Source organism: Mya arenaria, chromosome 15 (genome assembly GCF_026914265.1).
Source record: "Mya arenaria isolate MELC-2E11 chromosome 15, ASM2691426v1".
Taxonomy (NCBI): domain Eukaryota; kingdom Metazoa; phylum Mollusca; class Bivalvia; order Myida; family Myidae; genus Mya; species Mya arenaria.
Window position 1 is genome coordinate 38,207,719 of NC_069136.1, and position 19,251 is coordinate 38,226,969.

Genomic DNA, 19,251 nt, shown 5'->3' on the forward strand with positions numbered 1-19,251 from the left:
TACGCTCGCTTGACAATAAATAATCAATCATAGAACAACCGTTATGTGACAAAAATGTATACTGATCAGTGTTACCAATACGACCATTAACAATACGAATACTTGACCCTTTACATATATCTAATAATTTTATCCCATGGCTATTACTTGATTTGTCGATAGAGGCCCTATCGGGGATACAGTCAAAGTCATAATCAGGGCTGTCCATATTACAATTAAATTTATCATGTATTACATAGTCCTTTTTATTACTCGTTCTACTATTAAAATCACCACATACATATACACTACCAAGACTGTCATATAAAGACAAATCATGTTCTAAAATATCAAACAAATCAACATTAACAGTGTTATATATAGGTGAATCTTCGCCCCAAATATATGCACCACATAAATATATATCCTCAACTGTGTTAAAAAAAATGTGGTCAAACTTAAGCCATATAATTGTGTCAAAGTGGTTTCTAATAATTTCAATTCACTCGCTTAAACAATCTTTATAATACAAAACAATACCCCCACTATTTCTTTTAGCGTTCCTATGCTGAAATTTACGATAAAAAATATGCGATTTATACCCCTTTAATTCAATATTGCTAGAAGAATCACACCATGATTCATACAAAAAACAAATGTCATATTTATCTAAGATATTTACAAAGTCGCTGCTCTCCTTCTTGTCCCTAGTGAGACCGTGGATGTTCCACGAGAGAACTGACAGTTCACCCCCGTCGTGTCCCTACGTCCGCACCGGCTTGCCGTCCACGTACAGGGTGTCAAAGATGATCCACGCACGCTTACCCTCCTTCCTGGCGTCCTTCATCTTGGGCACTAAACGTCGTCGTTTGTCCATCACTTCCGGCGGAAACTGTTCATACATTTCTCCATAGTAGAAAGCTTATCCCCCATGGCCTTCATACAATCCAGCAGATCCTTGTTGGTGGGTTCGCGGCTGCCTTCCGCCATGCTGTTACTGATTTCCACCCCACAGAATACTTCACCAACAGTGTCCTTGTGCTCTGAGTTGTTTACATCCGGGAATAAAACAGCCGAAGCCTTACCCAAGATTTCGCTGATGGAAAAACAATCGTCAGAGTCATCAGACGGGCATCTCTGTTTCGTTTGTTTACACATGTCCGAATTATTCCCACTGCTGTTTCGATCTTTTCTCTTTTTAGTCATTATTTATTAAACACATATTTAATCCGTATTAATCCGTATGATAAAATGTAATTAAGTTCACTTGTTTTAAAGTAAATCCAAGCTCAATTGTTGAATTATAACCAAAAAAACACAATTTTTTATCCCTATTCAAAAAACGCGTCCATTACCCGCCATATCACGTGACCAACCTATAATACTATAAATGTTGATCTATTCGATATTCTAGAAAATGATATAACATACTTTTCTGAAATTGGCAAGGTATATATTGCTGGCGATTTAAATAGCAGGGTTGGTAATAAATGTGATTTTATTGTACATGATAATGTAAACACTGTATATGATGATATTGATTATGTTCCAGACTACACCTCTGTTAGGGCCTCAGTTGATACGGTTAACAATAGTCATGGGATCAAATTGCTTGATCTTTGTAAATCTTCATGTATACGCATTGTCAATGGTAGAATTGGCGATTGTTGTAAACATACATTTTATTCTCATAACGGTTCTTCCGTCATTGACTATGTATTGACCAAGGAATGTAATTTTTCATTGTTATCTAAGTTTACTATAGGTGATTTTACTGAATGGAGCGATCATGCCCCGTTACATTTTTCATTGTATTGTAATAATTATTCACCGAGTTATGAGACATTCAGTGATGTTAAATATAAATGGGATAATACGCTACGTGAACAATTTCGTTCAGGATTAATTACAAAATTGCCTGTATTAAACGATATTGTTGAAAATATAGACTATACAAGTAGAATGTCAATTAATAGTGTTTTAGATAGGTTTACAACGACTATCCGTGATATTGCAGATCCGTTATTTTCTAAAGTGTTTAGTTATAGTAATAAACCATCGTTTGATGATAATACGAGTAGTTGTATGAAAAATGCTGATTGGTTTGATAACGATTGTGTTGATGCCAGGCTATTATACCAAGAGGCTTTACGTAGTTATAACATAGACAAATCTGATGTAAATAGGATTACTCTTTGTTCACGAAAGAAGTATTATAAAGATTTAATTCGTAGAAGGAAACATTGTTGTTATCGGCAGAAAATGAAGGAAATTGAAAATTTAAAGAGAAATAAGCCAAAAGATTTTTGGAAATTTTTCAAGACAAAAAATAAAGTAAATAATCATAATATTACTTTGGATCAATTTAAAGATTTTTTTCGAAAATCTTAGTAATAATACTTTTGATAGTAATAATAATGAAGCAGGGGATTTCTGTTCAAACCATGATTTTAATGAAGATAATTCTACATTTCCAGAATTAGATCAACCTATATCTGTTAATGAAGTACACATGGCAATTAAGCATTTAAAACATAATAAGGCTGCTGGTAGCGACTGTATACTAAATGAATGCTTTATTGATTGTGTCGATATTTTATCTAGTCATTTATGTGATGTATTTAATGGTATTTTATTGTCTGGTTATTTTCCTGAAAAATGGACTGAAGGTGTTATAATTCCTTTACATAAAAAAGGTTCTGTTAATGATGTTAATAATTACCGAGGAATTACACTTGTCAGTTGTTTTTCCAAAGTATTTACTACTATATTAAATAAGCGTATTGAAGCATTTTGCAAATCTAATGATACTATTTCTGATGCCCAACTTGGATTTCGGAAAGGTTGTTCTACTGTTGACGCCATATATATATATATTGACGTCCGTTGTAGAAAACTATTTAAATGAAAATAAACGTTTATACGTTGTGTACGTTGATATGTTGAAATGTTTTGATAATATTTATCGCAATGCACTATGGTTAAAAATGTACAAATCTGGTATTAAAGGTAAACTGCTTAGAATAGTAAAGGATATGTATGAAAATGTTAAATCATGTGTGAAATCATGTACTTCTTACTCAGACTATTTCAGTTATGCTGTTGGCTTGCGTCAAGGGGAGGTAATGTCCCCAATACTGTTTTCTCTATTCGTAGAGGACTTGGAATTTTACCTACTGAATAACACTGCGTCTGTTTATTCAGGTTTAAATATTGATGATATTGTGTTAATTTTATTACTCTTTGCAGGTGATATGGCCATTTTAGGCAAAACACCAGAGGAATTACAAGAACATTTAGACAACCTTAAATTATTTTGCAATGCATGGGGACTTAAAGTAAACACAATTAAAACAAAGATTATGGTATTCCGTAAGCGGGGTAGAACACGTCAAAATAAGACATGGACTTATAATGGCCATAACATTGAGGTCGTAGATAATTTTAATTATTTAGGTACTGTTATTAACTATACTGGTACTTTTGTATTGAACCAACAACATTTAGTTGGAAAAGCCCTCCCAGCAAACACATGATGTTGGATCAACGTCGGATACAGGTTGGATTTACGTCACGACGTCGGCGACTTAAATACAACGTTGTATCAACGTCAAAACCACGATGTCAGTCCGACGTCGCAATTAGACATCGAACCGACGTTGTGATTTGGTTATTGTTTGTAATAAGTTGTATTTTGCAAGTTAATACATGATATACACATGATGTAACAAGAAATTGCTCGAAAAATCGTGATACTGCTGCAAATAAATACTAAAATTCGATCATGTTATTATTCAAGTTGCTTCCCTTGTCTGTGCCCTTGGTTTCTGTAATTGGAATTTCCGCATGGTGTCGCATGTTTATAGACTTTTTTCTTTCTGTTTTTTTGTTGTTGTTAAAATTCATCTTGTTAAACAAAAAAATTAGCAGAAATAATTATATCGATAGCTTCTTAGCATGTCATTTAGATAATCCCGAAAAAAATGCGTGTTTAATTCCTTATCTTAAAATAGACGCGCGCAATTTTGAACCCATTCTGATCCGCCATATAGCTCATGAGGTGTACGAATATTGACGAGAGTCAAAGAGTCAAATACTCATCTAGAGACTCGACGGTTCATATTTTAGATAATACAACAAGGTAAGTTGATACAATGCATGTTTAACGGTTTATAGCAATAATTTTCTGGTGTTTTACAAGGTTGTTTCAATGAAATTTTAGCATACATGTAATTCAACCCGATTCGTCCTCCATTGACATCGCGCCGATTTTGACTTTTTTGTATGAGAAAACAATGTTATTTGTTCTCTTGAATAATATCTGTAAATACATGTACTAGTATTTTCTGTGTAATTTTGAACTTTGATCTGGAACCAAAAGGCCCATGTTATTTACTATTGTTTTTGTTAAACACAATGTTATCCAGCAAAATTATATATATTGTTATCAAATTCATGTTATTATGTTCCCCTTTTTGACAGGTTTATGACGGATGATGTTATGCCTAGCTTTACCGTGAAGGGGAAAAGGAGAAAACGACTTTCCAAAAGCAGTTTTTCAAGGTAATACTTGCCAAGTCAAATCTGCTTCATGACAGTAATCATTTAATTATTTTATTATTAAAGTGAGTACCAGGTATAGTCTTGTGCATTCACCTCTTATAAAAATAGCACTAGTGCCCGTTCAAGGAAAACAAAGCAATTATTCACTGGAAATGATTTCATACGCGATAGCTTTGATCACAGATTCTAGTAACTGAAAAAAGTATAACAATTAAAAGATAATGAAAAAATACAGAAAATAATGTGCCAAAACTGGAGAAATTTTGTTGTGTGGAATTTGATATCAAAACTTTATTTTCAGCAGTTTCAAGTCAATATAATTTAATTTGACAATATTTTTATGTATTTCAGCAAGTGTCACTGTGATTACTGCTACTGAACATGAAGTTGATGGGGCAATTGGATCCTGTCTGAAGTACGCTCCAGACAGACCAACTGTTTACACAAGTTAATTAACATACATCTCTAAACTTATGAATTTACCATGTATCATTTAATTTAATGTGCCTTTATCATTTAATACTTTTATTGTCTGTACAGATTTGTTGTGAAAATAAAACCTGTACATTGTCTGAGTTGTTTGTTAATGAATGTAGGTGTATGCTACGGTAATTACTAATTACCTGTGACCTGTGTGGAATGCATGTTTATACTATGGATGTTGGTCGTTATCACGACGTTGTTTCAACGTCGTAACTCCGACGTTGTTCCAACGTCGTAACTCCGACGTTGTTTCAACGTCGTGATTTCGACGTCTAAAAAACTTTTCAACCAACATTTTCAACCAATATACAACGTTTACCCAACGTCAGTTTCTGACGTTGTTACAACGTCTTTCCAACGTGAATTGTTTGCTGGGCTCAAGGCTATGAACACATTGTTATATAAATGCAAGCAATTTGATCTTAAACCTAAAATATTTTTTCAATTATTTGATGCCTTTGTTGGTTCTATACTTAATGATGCATCCGAAGTATGGGGTTTTAGTAAATCCAAAGAAATAGAACGCATCCATTTGAAATTTTGTAAACGATTGTTACAAGTGAAATTTAATACACGTAATGCAGCTGTATATGGCGAACTAGGAAGATATCATCTATATATTAATAGATATGTACGCATTATAAAGTGCTGGTTTAAAATTGTTAATAGCAATAATATTATTCTGAAGTCTAAGTATAATCATGCACTTGATGATTACAATAATAAGGGTTATACCAACTGGGTTTCAAATGTGAAAACTTTGTTAAATAATTATGGTTTTGCATATGTGTTTGATAATCCCAATGCGATACATGTAAATACATTCATTAGTGAATTTAAAAGTAGAATCGTAAATACATTCAACCAAGAATGGTGTGTAACTGCTAGTAATAGTCCAGTTTTAGATATGTATAGAGTGTTTAAACCCACTTTAGATTATGAGCAGTATCTAGATATTGTACCTAGAACTCTACGATTGTATTTTGTTAGATTAAGGGTTTCTGTACACCCTTTAAGAATTCAGACAGGAAGGTATGCTCGTATTAATTTACCTCGCAATGAGTGTTAATTATTGCTTATGTTGTAATACTAACGATATAGAAGATGAATACCACTTTATTTGCATTTGTCGTTGTTATACTCAATTACGAAAAAAGTACATTAAACGTTTAAGTATTATGTTAATCCATCTGTATATAAGTTCCATAATATGCTTACTTCAACTGATAGGTTGGAGGTTATAAATGTTTGTAAATATATGAAAGAGGCATTTGTTATTAGAAATACATTAATTAACATTGTGACTTAACTTTATGCAGTTTTTTTTCCTCACTGCCTATGTTAAAAATTGATCTATATACTATTTATTACTCATACATATTAGGTTTGATTGAATGAATTTATTTAATTAGTTCTTTTGATATATAGTCTATTTATTATTCATTATATTTAATTTTACTGTTTGAAGTCATGAAATTATTTCTTTTGAAAATTATAATGTTTAGACACGTGGCATTGATTTGTGTATACTATTATGTATTAAGACGATATACTACTGTATAAGTCTAATAAACTGTCTGTTCTGTTTTGTTCATAAAATACAAACAATGATAGAAAACTGTCATGTGTCAAAATCAAATGCTTATCGATTTATCACTTTTTGAGCTATATCCGGTGTCGTTTCCACCACAGGCAGCAGTTACGTTGACAGGACCCACCCTATGGCTACCACCCTCTAATAAAATAGTAAAAAAATAATTTCAAGACCAAAAATGATTGGAACATGATCATTTATCATAAAAACATATATATCAACCAAAAATTGCACGATTTTTTCCCCAATATTTACTATTATCATATAGTAAAGGTTGACATGTGAAGGCCCTCGTACGTAGAGTGATGTTTTTGAAAAGCACGTAACTAACTTATTTTTTCAACCAATTGTCTCTAAATAACTTGTCTCTGTTTTATATTTTATTGGTCAGCTTTCCAACCATATACATATATATATATATATATATATATATTTATATATATATATATATATATATATATTTATATATATATATATATATATATATATATATATATATATATATATATATATCGGTTACTGGACTTACCGAAATACGATTATTTACCGAAACGGTTAAATTACCGAAATACGCATGAAAATTACCGAAAGACGCCTTCTAATGCATTTATTTTATTGTTTTTATATTAATATTATACAAATACATTACCAAACCAAATTTTAGAGAAAAATATTAAAATATAAAGATGTAATGGGCAGTTGAAATTTCAGTTTTGAAAATAGGAAAAAATAGTTTTTAAACAGCGAAGTTCTCATCTTCAAATAAATTTGCTTACTTGTGGACAAAATTAACCAGACCACACCAAATACACAAAATCAGGCGATGTTTAAAACAACATAATTATCACCCGGTATATGACACCCAACAAAGTAGCAGCACGTTTTTGGGGGGACAGTTTGGTATAATAGGAAGTATGTTGATTTGGGTAAACCCTTTTCGGCTAAATAAAGGAAATTCTTTTGTCAATAATCTCATTATTTCCAGATATTATTTTATAGTTTTTGGCTTCAATAGGTAAAATCCTCAAATATATATGACTATTAAAAATAAATACAATAGAGGCGTCTTTCGGTAACTTTCTATCATTTTTACTCCAGTTTAACCATATCTCGGTTGAACTCTATTTCACGACCCACACCCCCACCCCTCCTTCGACTTCTCCACCCCTCTCCATCCTCCAACAATTACGGCATATAACATTCGAACACAATAAAGTATTCAATCCGGGCGTATAAAAGAAAACGATATATACCTATGAAAATGAAAGGGGATTTCGGTATTTACCAGGAATTCGGGTTTCGGTAATTCCACCGACCGCTATTTGACTAAAAAAGGCAATCGGAACTCCTCGGCTAGTATCAAGATATATCTCGAAGCTTGCCGGAGATGGCCGAGTTGTTACTGTTGTAAAAAAGGGAAATTCTTGTCAATAAAGTCATTATTTCTAAATATTTTTTTATTTTTTTGGCTACAATGCGTATAATCATTATATATACAAGACTATATATATAGTCAGCATTTTAGTTTCGTCTTGATTATCCTGTTACGTGTCCTGTACAGTGGTTTTGCCGTTACGTGTCATTGGGATCCCAAAAGTTTTATTTCAGGGTACTGCGTACAACACGCGAGGTAATTCCAGCTTGGGATACCAGCGATTATAAAATATTCCATGCGAATTTGCGCCGCCCGCAAATGTGATATTATATGGTAAAGGATTGGCTATTTTACTTGGAACGAGTACGTACGAATGCTAATTCATAGACATAGGTACGGAATTCAAAGTCCTAACTTACGTTTATATAGTTTCGGATGTACTTTATTCGGATAAAAAACAAGTGCTATATAATAATGATGGATGTGACCAATATTCAAGTTTAATTGTCCTTTTGTGCCAAGGATAAACACAGGTATATCAACAAGTGTTGCAATATATAAGAAATTTTACACACCCAACATTTTAAGGACCGGCTAGGCAGCCCGAGGTGATATATATCATATGGACCGAGGCTTTGTTCTCTTTCGGGATGACAGTTTAGTCCTAATAATGCCAAATATGACCAGAAGTGGTTTGTTATATTTCTTATATTATACCAAACATTCTTATAACCATTCAATAATATTAAACGCTTTAAATGTGTATTTCTGAAAAAAGCAAATGATGCACAAACCATTTTGCCATGTGAAGATTATAATGCCGCATTCACAATTTTTATGACATCAGTGATCCGTATCATATTTTTATACAGGTATGATATGGACCGCTGACGTTTTAAAACTGTATTTTTATTAAAGTAAAGAGTACTACAGTACTTATATATATATGTATGTAACGTGCGACGTCAAATAAGGCCAGCAGAGTCCTTCAGAGTAAAGCATGCTCGACCCTGAAGGGGTCCACAGGTCTTTATTTACAGTAAATTCTCAATCCACACGGAGCTCTGGCTTTGCTTATTTGCATATTACCAACCAAGTTACCGTACATACAAAAATTGATTAATTTAAGGTATGCTATTAAATAATAATGGCGAAAAAAAATTCACATTATTTAATTAGTATAAATGTTGTTTTGATGAATTGTCGCGGTGCCTTTGTCTTGACTTTTACATGTCATCATCACCCTTTTCTTAGTCTCAATGTACTTTTGCAAATAATTTTTTATTACTGTGATGTTTATAATTTATTTTCACAATATCTTTGCTAAATGTTAATGTAAAATTATTCTGCAAACAACTTGGTCAACACTTCCTTTGGATTAATTAAATAATCGTGTTAAATGGAATTTTAGGTGTTTGCATATATGGATTTTAAGTGTGCATAGGTAAGAAAAAGCTTCCCAGTTGGCTCAACCACTAGAGAGGTATTTAAACTGACAGTCATATATTCTTGCCCTTCACCTTGGACTCTCTTCTTCCCAGGTTATTGTACTTGTGTCAACATTGCTAGTTAGTTTTGCCTTCAAGGTTAATGTGTGGGCATGCACTTTTTATCCATGGGTTACTCTTCCACTTTATGACTTGCTTAAAACAACTACGGCCCAGACACATTTATAATGTCTTGGAATTATTCCAAATACACAATTTGTCGGTGTGAGTCATTGAAATCTAATCAATTTGTATAATTGTAACATCATAGGGTTTTCAGAAATGAAGATTCAAAACGCTAAATGACTTAAAATTTTAATAGTTCTCATACATGTGTAACTCAACAATAATATTTGGAGGGGGTGCCAATACAGGCATGCTTAACAGGTTGTCATTTAAATAACATTACAGACATGATGATGTACATGAACAAAGAAAAAAAGAATGTTTTTTATCTTTGCATTTTTGGAACAAGTTGGACTATAAAAATAAAGAGCTTCTTTACATTTATAAGAGTACCATCTCCGTAGCCTAGTGGTTAAGGCATCTGCCTACAGAGCGGGAGTTCTTGGGTTCAATTCCGGGCCACCTCATACCGAAAGACATTAAAAGTTGGTACAAGTAGCTCCCTCTCCTGGCGCTCGGCATTTAAAGGGTAGTGCTTGGAAAAGTGGTGTACTCACTACTGGTTCAACCCAGGAAAGTTGTATCCTGTGTATCAGTGCTTTACACTGAGAACGTTAGTGAACAAAGAGGTCTCTTCGCAAAGAGCTAGGGTATCGCACTCGGTCTCTTCGCAAAGAGCTAGGGTATCGCACCCGGATCTCTTGTATCTCGCTCTGTTTTGTCAAGTCTTCCAATGTCTGGATTTGACTGCAAATTGCTGTCACTTCTATATCATGTCACTTATGGCATTTAAACACAATTTAAGTAGTGATGGCGTCAAGGCAGGGTCAAGCCATAATGCAGCCAATGAGCACTGACAGACCTTGATAAACTCAAATAAACAAACAAACTAACATTTATCAGGGTTTTAGAAATGATTTTAAGTAGCATGGCATACATGTATCCCCCAGTTAGGGTCAAAGGGGATTCTTTGGGGCAATGTTTGAAGTTCATCCCTCGGTTGAAAAATAGTGTTTTTTCCAGCAACAGAAAAATCATAATAAGTAAACAACCAGTTACCTGTTACCTGGAAATGGAAATATCTGGCCTTCTGTAAGTTCTTGAAACATATACTCTACATAATCAAATGATGTACTGGTTTGTTGTATACGCGAGGCAAAAATATTCTGAATACTGGGAAACCAAAATCTAGTATTTCCAACATTTCCTAAAGGGGATTCTATTGATTACGTTAAATATCACATGATGGTATTGCCGCATCGTATTCGGAAGGCTGAGAAACCAAATTCTAGTTAAACAACTCCAAGAATCAGAGTTTCAACTGGATGTTAACATAAACATGACAAAATTACGGTAACTGATTTTATCTACATTGCTGCGGGGAAATTAGCTGGGTGAAGATGCTTAAGTTAAGGGGGTGATTTTACTAGCTCCTTGCCATTTCACATCCCTGACTATTGATCTGCTATGGTGATGATTTTGATATAATATTGCTCCAGATAAAATTTACTTAAATGAAAGCTAATTTTTAGTACTTAAAAAGGTTAAAAGTCCATACATGTAAGTGTGACATTAATTAAACTTGCAACTTGCAACATATTAATAAAAACAAATGTTCTTATTTTCAGGTTGACAATTTCCGTTTTTGGCCTACACATGCAAGACCTGTACATTGTTTGTAACATAAAGACAAATTGAAGAATCAAATTATCATGTGTACCATATAATTGGATTCATCAGAATTCAATGTAACCGGGAGGTAATGTGCATTGTTTACTCATTTGAAAGTGATGAACAGTTTTATATGTATTAGGAAAGAATACATCGTTAAATGGAATTCCGAACATTAAGTATCGGCTTTAGACATGTACATGCAATCTGATAATTATATCTAGACATACAATTGACTTCATTTTGTGAGTGATTATTACAAGTTCATCTACGGATGTATATTCATATATATATATTTATATATATAATACATACATCAATAATCATGTGTAAAAAGGATCAAGCGATTTTTGATTTGTGCTATTATAGTAGAGACTTTCAGGAAAGAGTCAAAGAAAAAAAGGCAGAAAAGCTGGGAAGAAAATATAATAAAGGGAATGGGTCACCAGGCATAAAGAGTGATCCAAAGTTTGTTCCACCAAGGCTGGCTAATTATATTACTATTAGCACGGGACCCGATTTGAAGCGAAAACTTGATAATTCACAATGTTGTCTTGAATCAATATGGGATATGCCAGGAGTTTCATGTCATATAGAATCACAATGGGATAAGGAGATAAACTCCACACAGCATGTCAGTCGAAGTTCCTTGAAAGGAAAACGTGTTGCGAGAGGCACAGACAATCATGACTTTACAGAAGGAGAAAACAGCAAGAAATACAACAGAATGAAGAACTATAATCCTATGGATGCTCAATCTGGGATAAAAAGAGATTTGAGCCTAGCAGTCCCAAGAAATGTTTTATTGATTATAGGGCCGGAAAGACATCACATTGATGAATCAATGAAGGATGTAAAACAAGGTCACGAACATAAGAATTCAAAACAGTTGTCTGAAAGTAGTTTTGATGAAAAACAGCTGAAAAATAAAGTCAATGAGTTGATAAAAGAAACTCATAACATAGAAGAAGGGCTGCGGAAGAAATTGAGGCTTGAATATGACCATCTTTTAAGTCAAGATGTAAATGAGAAGATGGCTGATGTAAACACTTTCCTCTCACCACAGGTATATTTATCAATTTACAAAGCACTGTATTATGATTTAGTAACTGCTCTACATTCTCAGCCAATCAGGGGCACTAGATTTTTAAAATGTTTAGTAAATTTTAAATATTTGTGAAAAATTGTTACATATTGCTGAAGACGACTCTTCATGATTGAAACTAAATTGCTTTTACTGCGCATGCCCATATAGCAACGCTTACTGTTTGCATATAATTATGTGAAGGGGCAATTTCAGTGTCAACACTGATTTAAATGATAACACAATGTCTTGCAGTGATTGACAGGTCTTTTTGGTGCACGGCTTTAATTCAAAGCTGATTCAATTTGGGAGGGGCTAACACTTGGTTGGTTAGAATTTATTAAGTAATTGTCTCTCTCTTGTAGGTTACTTAATCATGAAGAAATTACTTAATAAACTCTTGCCTATTCGTAATGAAGCCTTTGTCCATTCAAGTCTACATTATTGCTTATATCACACACAAAAAAAATATGGCATGTGATTTGTGATATGTAATCTGATAAGCTTAATTGTGCAAATTTTGTTATTTTAGTATTCAAATATTTAGTAGTTAGTATTGCGCAATTTTGTAATCTACTTTTATATTCAACAATGCTTTCTTTATCTTTTGGCAGTTATTCAAAAAGCTGATATCATGCGGACATTTTTAACACATTGTCATACTTCAAAATAGTAAATATATATATATATATATATATATTATATATATATATATATATATATCTTGATTCTCCATGCATTTATAATCTGAATAACCACTGACCAACAAAGACTCTCTGACCATTGATTATTTAATTAAATTTGAAAATCGCAATGAAACTTACTGCACTTAATGAATCACGTCCCGTAAATTTGGCTTACGATTATTATTGACATGTTCATTCTGCTTGTGGGACCTAAAAATAACAGCAGATACATGGTAAGATTGGCATTGGCTTTGCCGCACTCCTGTATTTTTAGCTGGAGTATTCACAGAAAAAGGAGAGCTACAAAAAACATGTATCCTACTCAGCCTAGCCTCAGCATTGCCATAGGCGTCACACCTTGGTTGGGGTCTTGCATCTAAGCACTTAAGCACTTATAAGTCAGTAACTCAGCAACTATTTGATGTTTGGCATTGAGAGACTTAATACAATCAAATATAATAACTCTTATCTTGCAAATGATGCAAATTTGGCACCTTTTAATTTTGTTGTGACGTAGAAATTCTGGTAAGGTTTTACATGTTATCTAAGTTTTCAGTGATCCAATCATGTCCCACCAAACTTGAATGTAATCCTTAAAATTAAGTGTCATAATTATCGAGCGCACTGTCTCCGTGACAGCTCTTGTTACCAAGTTACACTTGACTTCAACAAGTGCTCTTTCGAACTCATTTTAATGCTTCACTGCAATGTCTTTCAATGGCTTTGAAATCAATATATCTATTTCATTAAGTTTAAACAAGCTGCCAGTAAGATCAGGCACAATAATGTCATCACAAAATATAAATCATGATAAATAATAAAACATTAACGATTATGCTTAACAAGTTACTGATAGTGTATTCATTTCTCTTTTTTCAATAAAAAAGTCGTGGTGTTGTATATAAGCCTTGGTGTTGATTTTATCGGCAGTTATAATCTAGCATACAAAAGCTTTGACCTTGGCCATACTTAAAAAGATGTTCCTGGTTGTATGTTGCAGGAGGCAATATGCAAAGGCCAAGGCCAAAAAATATTTTTTTTGTTTAGGGTAACTTCCCCAAAATTATTAGGTACATGTAGGGTAGGTAGGGATTTTTTTTCCAAATTAACTTTGTCAAGATCATTTTCTTGCAAATGTCACTCATATATATTGATGTTGTTATGGAGCTTTTTTCTCTGTCAAGAATTAATGACTTTTAAAGAAATTGTGTTTTTGCCGGAAGGTCTATAATGGGTTTTTTTATAATAAAAAAAAATTAGGGTCTGCCTCTTTTATTAGGTAGGGGTCAGGTTACTGGAAACAATTTTTTGTTTTTGTTAGGCTAAAAAATTATGGCTTTAATAACAGTCAAGTTTATAATGCACCTTTTTCAACTGCAAAAAGATCACAATGGGAGTGTTGGTGTTAGTTCTGCAGCTGCTCTTGTTTTTTAGTTCACATAAAAATGCAGAAAAAAACATCAATTTGTTAATTTTCAGGTGCCAGAGACATATATACAAATGTTGATAAAAGGATGCAAGGTACTCCAGACCATGGCAGATCAGCATAAAGCTCTTGAGCCTGAACAAGGTTCACCTTATGGACTCGAAAAACTCAGTGTCAATGAAGAAGTAACCTGTAGCCCAAAGAGACTGTACAAAGTTGAGATTGACCGTAGTGAAAATTCATCTACGAATAGCATTGAGACAGAGCATAACAGTGGAAAAAATGAGAAACTATTAAGGCTCTCAGTTGTAGATGTCCAGAGTGTTCTTGATCAAGGACATGTGAAGGATAGAGATTCGGAAAAGCAAAAGAAATTTGTTGGGAATAAAGAACATGAAGATACAGATCAATTCCATCATGTTGTTAAGCAGATTTCAAGCTCACAAACCGAACATATTAAATCTGAGACTAGCATACAAGTCTTAACATTGAACGAAGTAATTGACAGGCTATCCAGAGGTGAACGAGTGAATCCGAAGGAGAGCATGAAATACGAAACTCTGCGACTCTGCACTTTCCGTACATACCCGTCGCTAGGCAAGCCTTCAGCTATGAAATTTGCAGGGGCAGGATTCTATTATGCATCAAACGCTGATGAAGTAATATGCTATGTTTGCGCAAAACGCATAAGCAACTGGCGTGAAAATGATGATCCGATGGCTGCACATAAAAGAATCACGCCCGAATGTAAATTTCATACAAACAACAGTGAGGTTAATATTAAAACAGAAACTGGTCAGTCAGAGTTGTATGCAAGAATTTCTTCAGTTGTTGAAAACTTGAGCACTGCTGGAAGAACCAATACGGGAACAGGTGCGTCGAATGCCAGAGATGAAACACAAGATGTTGGCCCCTTGCCAACCCCAGCAAAGGAAGAACATGATAATATTACTGTTGTCAGTGACAACATGCGTAAAGAAAATGATGGATCAGTCAAACATGACGGCAAAAGTGCGAAAACAAGTAATGATCTTGAAAAGGACTGTGAATTAAGTGTAAATCAAAGAGGATCTGACCACCGCATGAATGGTGCTTTCGCATTTGTTGACACTCCAAAACAGCCATCTTCCCTTCCATGGAGTTCATCTGAAGTTAAAGAACCTGCAAAATTTGAGTCTTTGCCTCAGTGGACAAATGAGTCGAATCAAAGACCAGATGTTGGAAACAGAAACATTGCCAACATGAAGACACCTGCAGTAGCTGTTGTTGTTAAGAAAGTTGAAAACCAGACAGGAGTGATGGTTTCGTCACTGGTGGACATTCCCGAGGTGGACACCACCCCTTACCAACCTACAGATGATGACCAGCCACAAGCAGAAAATATGCAGGGTGCGGGTGAGTTGATTCTACCTGCCAAAATACTTCCTCCCATTTTTAATCACTATTTGCTTAAATTTTATAACTCTTCTCAAACTCAATCATCCTAACTTTCTCAAAGCAAATCTTTTCAAAATTTGTTTGCTTCTTATATTAAAAAAAATGAGTATTTTATTTTCTTTTGCAGATAATAGATTTTTTTCATTTGAAACATTCCTAATCCTGTTCTGTTATAATGATAATCTTTCATCCAGACTTATATAATCCCTTCATTTTCCCCCATCATCTGTGATGGCGAGGTGGTTCAAGGTGTTAATGTTCGTATGCAATCCCTCAAAGATCGAAGTACTGGTGACGCCCAGGAAATGGTAAACTTCTTGCGACATTTATTTGTTGAAGCATTAATCATGTACTGTCACATAGCTCTAAGGCCAAAAAAATAATACCTGCATTTCCGGCTACATGCCTAATTCAGACCAGGAACGAGTATTTATTTTCTAGATCTCAAAAGACCTGAGACATTGAAAGAATGAAAATAATGAGGATGTATTTAATTTTTGAAAATTTACCCTTATGCCTGAAAAAAGATTAGGGTCGGCAAGGTATAAATAGGGTCAGTTGGGTTACTGGAAACTCAGGTGTTTTTGTTTTGGCCTGAACAAACTACTGTTTGACACTTGATAAGGTTTATAAAAAAAAAAACATAAATGTATTTGAATATGTCATGAAACAAGGATTATTTAACATTGTGGAAGGTTACGAAATACTAAATTTCACAATGACAACAGGTTTATTACCCTTGAAGAAACTAGGAAGTGAAAGTCAACTTTATCACATTATCTTTCACCTAGTCATTGACGTTTTGGTATTATCATATAAAACTTTCCATACATGTACAAATAGTGTAATATGTACTGACTTAAACATGATTCATGAGTTATGAAATCTTACTTTCATTGAGGTGAGAGTGTTCTAGACTAAGTGGTAGTCCTCTCACCAAAGAGGTAATGGTTCTATCCCCACTAGGGTGAGAGTGGCCTAGTGGTATAGGTGTACGCTTCTCACCCAAGAGGTTGTGGTTTGACCCCCACTCGGGTGAAAGTGGTCTAGTGGTATAGGTGTCTGCCTCTCACCCAAGAAGTTGTAGTTAGGTCCCTACTAAGGTTAGGGTGGTCTAGTGGTATAGGTGTCTGACTCTCACCCAAGAGGTCGTGTTTCAATCCCCACTAGGGTCAGAGTGGTCTAGTGGTATAGGTGTCCGCCTCTCACCAAAGAGGTCATGGTTCGATTCCCACTAGGGTGAGACTGGTCTAGTGGTATAGGTGCCTGACTCTCATCCAAGAGGTCGTGGTTTGATCCCCACTAGGTGAATACGGTCTAGTGGTATAGGTGTCCGACTCTCACCAAAGAGGTCATGGTTTGATTCCCACTAGGGTTAGACTGGTCTAGTGGTATAGGTGCCTGACTCTCATCCAAGAGGTCGTGGTTTGATCCCCACTAGGTGAGAGTGGTCTAGTGGTATAGGTATCCGCCTCTCAACCAAGAAGTCGTGGGTTCGATCCCCACTAGGGTGAGAGTGGCCTAGTGGTATAGGTGTCCGCCTCTCAACCAAGAAGTCATGGGTTTGATCCCCACTAGGTTAAGGTGGTCTAGTGGTAAAGGTGTCAGCCTCTCACCCAAGAGGTTGTGGATTTGATCCCCACCAAGGGTACTTTCTCATGGCCTCTCAAAAAGGACACACTACTGGTTTCTGCCCAGGAAACGAACTCGATCGAGAGTGATTATCTATAAGCCATCAGCTTTCATCTGAATTAAGCTAAAATAGATAAGTATATATACGGCATACTAAATCTAACTTAAATAACTGATTAGGTTAATATTGTGCAGGGTTTAGGGTTACTTTAAGTATTCGTTTCCTTTAGAACTTAAGTCATTTCCTTAAGAACCTTCATTCCAAATTATTTATCACACTCCTGAGTCAAAAGAATTTAAAATACACACATTCGTTTATGTTTTTTGCAAACTTTCACACTTCTTTTTAATTGGACAATTAAATGTTAATCAAACTGACATAAGGTTAAAGATATTATGAATGCCTGAGCTTTGGTCAAAGGGTTTTCAACATATTCAATCAATGAGGTCAAGATGTCATGAATTTATATCCTTGTATGAGCTGTTCGTATCAGACGTACTGGTATTACAATGGTTTAATGAAATAAGGAAGTAAAATTTCATTGGTTTAAATGTGTCGTATTGGTATTTTACCACTTATTATGTTAAATGTTAAGGGAAAAATTACAAGAAATACATTAGTTTGTTTTTCCCAAACTAGGGAAAAAGCAAAGAAAAATAATTCTTATCATTCATTTGTCAACACAAATTGTTTAGTCATTGGAAATTCTGAGGGGTTTACATTTATTTACATGTACCTAATGATTTATATTGATATCTTTATAATCTCTTTCAAACTGTATTGAATTTCATACTGAGTACAAGATTACTCTTTGGTTTTTATTGTATCTTAATGGGATAGATTCCATTATGTTATGAAATAGTAAGATGATATATATGTATTAAAATCTTAATGATTAAGAATGGGCAGAGTAAGCATTGCAAAGAAGCCCCTTCTTAATCATTAAGATTTTAATTCAGGTCATCTTACTGACTAAGAATACAACATCATTGGCTGATTAAATGATTGGCAGTGGGCGGACGTTAAAAAACACCTGTGAAAGTTGAAATTCTTAATGATTAAGCCTTATACTTTCATTGGCTGTAAAATTTTAATGGAGTAAGTATTCTAAAAAATAGTTTCACTGCCTCTTCCTTTTAAGTTGGGGATTTTGGGAAAACACAATATCAATCATGTCAAAATACTGAAATAAAGCTATAATAAATAGAAAATATATTTTTATTTCACAATGCATATGATATATATATTATGCTGTTTTGTTTATTGATCAAGGATATCATATTATTATTTTTAATCATTAAGAGTATCTTTATTTATGGAATTGGGAAAATATTATGAAATTTTAGGAAAAATTAACTCTAGTTTAAGCTAGGGAAAACAGCCATAAGAAAGCAGTTATAAAAATTGACCAAGAATAATCTCTGCCAATATTGACAAAAAATAAACTCGTTTTCGTAACAAATATACAATATTCTCCGCAGCAGAGGCTATGGAAATTTTAGTTTTTACTAGTAAATTAGTGCCAAATTTATACCGTATTTAAAAACACAATTGTGATCGACGTTGATTTTTAAGCACCATTATCTCTTTACATATATTCATAATACTAAGTCACAATGATATCATGAATCTGTCTTAAATGACAGCTAAGAATGCATTTCATGAAACAATGCATTTGTTTGTTTTGTATTCATTCACTTTGTTAAG

At 33.9% G+C, this 19,251-nt stretch overlaps 1 protein-coding gene and 1 long non-coding RNA gene across 6 annotated transcripts in view; both read left to right on the top strand.

The window, feature by feature from the left end:
- The first annotated feature begins 4,044 nt into the window (after positions 1 to 4,044).
- On the top strand, positions 4,045 to 5,138 carry LOC128219676 (uncharacterized). The gene is made up of 3 exons (XR_008258620.1): positions 4,045 to 4,120; positions 4,462 to 4,542; positions 4,894 to 5,138. It is a non-coding gene; the product is annotated as an uncharacterized LOC128219676 (long non-coding RNA).
- Positions 5,139 to 8,249: 3,111 nt separating this feature from the next.
- Positions 8,250 to 19,251, top strand: part of LOC128219678 (uncharacterized) — a 29,784-nt gene continuing 18,782 nt past the window's right edge. For 2 of the 5 annotated variants that reach the window (XR_008258622.1, XM_052927571.1), the window contains exons 1-3: positions 8,334 to 8,527; positions 11,236 to 12,344; positions 14,528 to 15,869. Coding sequence is in view for 4 of the 5 variants with exons in the window: in XM_052927571.1 (XP_052783531.1) it covers positions 11,553 to 12,344; positions 14,528 to 15,869 (2,134 nt within the window). In the remaining variant the exon portion in view is untranslated. Of the gene's footprint in view, positions 8,528 to 8,572; positions 8,687 to 11,235; positions 12,345 to 14,527; positions 15,870 to 19,251 lie in introns of those variants that run through there. The other 3 variants (XM_052927572.1, XM_052927574.1, XM_052927573.1) reach the window with 3 other exon arrangements.